Source organism: Ipomoea triloba, chromosome 9 (assembly GCF_003576645.1).
Source record: "Ipomoea triloba cultivar NCNSP0323 chromosome 9, ASM357664v1".
NCBI classification, from domain to species: domain Eukaryota; kingdom Viridiplantae; phylum Streptophyta; class Magnoliopsida; order Solanales; family Convolvulaceae; genus Ipomoea; species Ipomoea triloba.
Window position 1 is genome coordinate 26800001 of NC_044924.1, and position 4924 is coordinate 26804924.

The 4924-nt window shown below is 31.0% G+C and overlaps 1 protein-coding gene and 1 non-coding gene across 2 annotated transcripts; one reads left to right on the plus strand and one right to left on the minus strand.

The window, feature by feature from the left end:
- Positions 1-548: 548 nt before the first annotated feature.
- On the minus strand, positions 549-620 carry TRNAC-GCA. The gene has a single exon. It is a non-coding gene; the product is annotated as a tRNA-Cys (tRNA).
- Positions 621-2904: 2284 nt separating this feature from the next.
- Positions 2905-4474, plus strand: LOC116030249 (pathogenesis-related protein P2-like). Its single transcript, XM_031272437.1, has 2 exons — positions 2905-3212; positions 4077-4474. The coding sequence occupies exons 1-2, from the start codon at positions 2952-2954 to the stop codon at positions 4239-4241; spliced, it is 426 nt and encodes a 141-aa protein (XP_031128297.1). The 5' UTR covers positions 2905-2951; the 3' UTR covers positions 4242-4474.
- Positions 4475-4924: the final 450 nt, after the last annotated feature.

Below are 4924 nucleotides of genomic sequence, written 5' to 3' on the forward strand. Positions count from 1 at the left end.
ATACTAGATTAAGTTAGTCAAGCCGCCACCAACACAATTTAATAGAGTTTGGCGAGGATGGCTATTAATAGTGTCTTTAAATGCGTGTTAAATATATTGGCCTAGTATAGATACTAGCTAATAATGTGGTACATACCAGAGAAGACAAGTCATTCTTGTCTACTTAATCAACCAAAAACATTAACCATGCTGAATTTTATTATTAAATATTAACTCACAAATGCGTTATTATTATATGAAATAAAACTATACTTTTTTAAATTTAATTATTTCACAGTCTCCAAAAATCTAAAATCTATAATAGGATGAACGGAACTAACGAAAAAAAATTTCTTGTTATTATGTAGACCTAGATTTATATACTTTTCACCTTGCAAGGTGGATCCGAATTTTACTTACTATTGCAATCAGGGTTATCCCCATTAAAACAAAATTTCTTGTTATTATGTAGACCTGGATTTATATACTTTTCACCTTGCAAGGTGGATCCGAATTTTACTTAGTATTGCAATCAGGGTTATCCCCATTAAAACAAAAATATTTAATAAAGGGCCCAACCAGATTTGAACTGGTGACCTCTCGATCTGCAATCAAATGCTCTACCACTGAGCTATAGGCCCCACTTGCTAAGTAAAAAACATAAAAACGTATTGATTATTATAAAATATAAAATGTGTCAAAATCACAAATTATATTGATTATGGGTATTTCCCGGCAAAAGCATCCATAATTCATTGATGTAAAAGGACAGTATGTATTATTATCTGAATATTATTTACGGCCGTCCTAAATATTTAATAGAGTCGCAATTAACGCAGGTAAAAACTGCGTAACTCTAGCACGTAGAGCCAGAATCTAAAAACTTGTTTGTTAGATGACGAAGAAAAACCATAGCTACAATTTGAGAATGAACATTAGATAAATCTCGTCTTGTGATTATAGCTGACAAAGGGTCATAAAGAGGTAAATCAACCTAGATTATCCATAATTGATCATCTCAAACTAAGAAACTCAATAGGCCGCTCCACTAGGAGTTGAACTTGGAACTTTGTAATTACCAAGTCAACAGTCTAATTAAGTTATCAAAGTTAATTTAAAAAAAAAAAAGGATGGTTGCATTTTAAGATTTGTTATTTCGTTATTATTAGACTTTAATTTATATGATGTAATTAAAAAAAATTGTTAACTAATAGCCAATTCAAACCAAATATGGTCAAATTAGATCATGTTTGTTTGTTTGTTTTTTCTGTTTGTTTTTAGGAAAATTGTAATTTATGCCCCTCCATAATATGCTAATTATCAATGTTACTCCTGAATTATTAGTGGTGTAAATATTGACCTCAATTTTTAAAACGATACATATATTGCCCATCTCGTACCGACGAGAGGAGCAATATTTATACTACGAGAATGACAATATATGTACCATTTTAAAAATTGAGGGACAATGTTTACATCATTAATAATTCAGGAGTAACATTAATAATTGGCATATTATGGAGGGACATAAATTACAAATTCTTTTTTTTTTTAAAATGTAACTATAATATAGTTGTCACGAAACATAAATATTGGCAATAACTTTTAAATTTTAAAAATTTTGTTATAATTGTTGCAAGATATACGGTTGATATAAGTGTTCCAATCTTTAGACAAACGTTAAAAGTACAAGGACAAAAATGCAACTTCATACAAAATTTGTGGACCAAAAAGGTAAAGGTTTAATACACACAAAAATAAATAACCTGGATCAAATTATAATCTATATTGCAAACAGTGAAACAGACATGCTTGTTATATATACTAGTATACTGACGTTATTTCTAATACTACCCAGTGTAATCAAACATAGCATGCATGATTTGATACATGATCTAATACAATAAACTGTACTGATTGACACTTTTAAAAACAATTTATGAAATTTGAACATAACTTTAATTTTATATTTTCTTTAATTTGATAACCCGGGTTTCCGAGCTTCACATGACTATATTCTGAACCTGTTAATTAGGGAAATTTATATCATGGACCAGGACCCACATAGTATTATGGATCATGGATTAAAATAACGAAGTACAGAATTTAATAACACAAAACACAAAAAATCACAACACAAGACACATAACATAGTATTATGGACCTATATGGATTGAAAAGACGAGGTACAAAATTTATACTCCTAAAGTATAGAATTTTATAACACAAGACACAAAAAATCGTAACACAATACACATACATATGTTATATATTTACTTATTTTTCAAATGTGATTTAGATACATAATTTCTGTTCATAGGCACAAAATTTTCCAACACAAGATACAGAAATTCATAACATACATAAGACACAGTTACTAGTTTATTTCAAGTATAAAATTTATACTCATAAAGTACAGAATTTCATAACGCTAGACACAAAAATTCATAACATAAAACACAAACACATGAACTAGGGTTCATAGTGCAGTGTGAACCCTGATCCACGATTTAACGATTGATTAATTAGCCCACAAGCTCATGAAGAGATAAATTGAGTTAATCTAGTTTGAAAGTTAAAAATCAAATTGTACCTTTGTGTGCAAGGAGCACAACCTAAACACAACCCCCAATATTCGTGGTATGATGTAAATTTGTAGTGAGACTTTTTCATCTATTACATCATTGCCCTGAGGCAATTCCGTATTACATTTGGTAAAACTAAAAGGTAGCATTTTCTTAAAGAAATTAGTTTTGTCTTTTTGAATTAAACCTAATTTAGAAATATAAATATAATTTTCCGTATTACATTTCGTAAAAATAGAAGCTAGCTAGCATGCATTTGCCTAAGGAAATTAGTTTGTCGTTTTGAATTAGTCCATTGCCTACATGTCTATAAATAGAGAAACCCCTTTAGGATAGACACAACAAAAAGAAACACAAAAAAAGCTTATAACAAGTGAAAGGTTATCAATGGAGAGAGCTGTTAAGGTGTGCTTGGTTTTGGTGGTCTCTGTGGTGGTTTCCGCGGCGGCGCAGAGCGCTTCCAACGTGAGGGCTACATATCATCTGTATAATCCTCAGAATATCAACTGGGATTTGAGGGCGGCGAGCGCCTACTGCGCCACCTGGGATGCAAACAAGCCGTTGGAGTGGCGGAAGAAATATGGGTGGACTGCCTTTTGTGGCCCCGCGGGAGCTCATGGCCAGCCATCTTGTGGCAAGTGTCTAAGGGTATTATTCAACTATCTTTCTTACTTTTCGATTCTAAGTTATAGGGTAATTATAGAATTCTTCCCTAATTATTAGTTGTGCTCACTTTTCGTCCCTAAGTTATTACTGACATTAGGACTTTTCGTCTTTTTATTAACTTTTTGTGCTCACTTTTCGTTCCTAAGTTATACTAACGTTGCAAATTTAATCTCTAATGTTTTGTTAGTAAAAGGAAGAAAAGTGCAACACTAATGATAGATTAGAAACGAAAAGTAAGCAAGACTGACCTACAATTAGGGATGAATTCTACAATTACTCTATAACTTAGGGACAAAGACTGTAATTTTTTTTATTTTTAAAGAATAATTATACCTTTTGTTCTTAAGTTATAAATCAAATTTAAATTCAATTTATGATTATCATGAGTTGTAGTTTTTGCTTTTAAATAGGCATAAAAGTAATTATTTTTGTCATTTAGATGATGAATATAGTCATTTATTGAAGTTATATTTTTGACCCCAAATATTTTTTTAAATGATGAAAACAGAATATCTGTTACTAATTAAAGGCCAAGATTTTAGTTCATTATAATTACAAACTAATCTTACATTTGTCCTATAACTTATAAGTAATATTGCACTTATAAAAGAAAATGCAATATTTTTGATAAAAATTAATACTTTTATATTTTTTATATAATTAATAAACATTTTATTCCTGATTTAGTATTGCATTTGCTAGTATAAGTTTTACATTTATATAAACCCGATCCGTCTTACGGACAAAGATTCGTTTGTGTGACACAAGTTTTTGCTTTATTTAAATATATAAAACGTAAATGAAACAAAATTGAAAGTTCTTTATATTTCTTATTTTAATATGCAGGTTAAAAATAGGGATGGCGGAGCCCAACAAACGGTGAGGATCGTTGATCAATGTGCCAACGGAGGGCTGGATTTGGACGTGAACGTGTTTAAACGTTTGGATACTAACGGGCAGGGATACGCTAAGGGGCACCTCATGGTTGACTACCAATTCGTCTCCTGTTAAAACCACTCAAATACAAATATTCTCATGCCATTAACAACCCATTTCGGATCCGCAGGTCTAGAAGTCAATAATTATGTTGTAGAATAAAAGGGGATGAGCTTTTTGTGACGATTTAATTTGTATCAAAAAGTAATCCCGTATTGTGTTGTGATATATACATAGAATAAAAGGCAATGAGAAGTAACCCGGCCCCGTATTGTGCTAAAGAATAAAAGGCTGAGCTTTTGTGACGATTTGCATTATTTTTTATTTTTTTTTCATTATGATGCATAAAGCTAAGGATTAGATAAAGTTACAAGAAAAATAAAATCACTAAAATCATTTACCATCTAATATTACGTTAAAAAAGTGAACATTAGTAACTTTGTGGCATTGGTCGGTGAGCTAAGAAGTGATATTTAAGATTTGCTTCAGGCAGTATGATGGGATTCGATTTCTGCTATATACATTATTGACAGTTTAGATTTAGGATGAGCTCTTTGTGTGGTGTTTGGTGTTTAATTTTGAAGTTAGACTTGTTCAGTTTACCTCTTTATGGGTATGTGCACGTGCTCATGTGATCTCCTTATTAATCGATATTGACTTGTTTAACCACTATCAGCTATTTGACTTGGTTAAATAGCCAAAGTGTTTGATTAATTGACTTTTTGTAGCAACTTATTGCTTCAAAATGCTAAAATCAA

Coding starts and splice junctions, on each gene's coding strand:
- LOC116030249 (XM_031272437.1), top strand. CDS start 2,952: ATGGAGAGAGCTGTTAAGGTGTGCTTGGTTTTGGTGGTCTCTGTGGTG. Junction 3,213..4,076: donor CTTGTGGCAAGTGTCTAAGG/GTATTATTCAAC, acceptor TTTAATATGCAG/GTTAAAAATAGGGATGGCGG.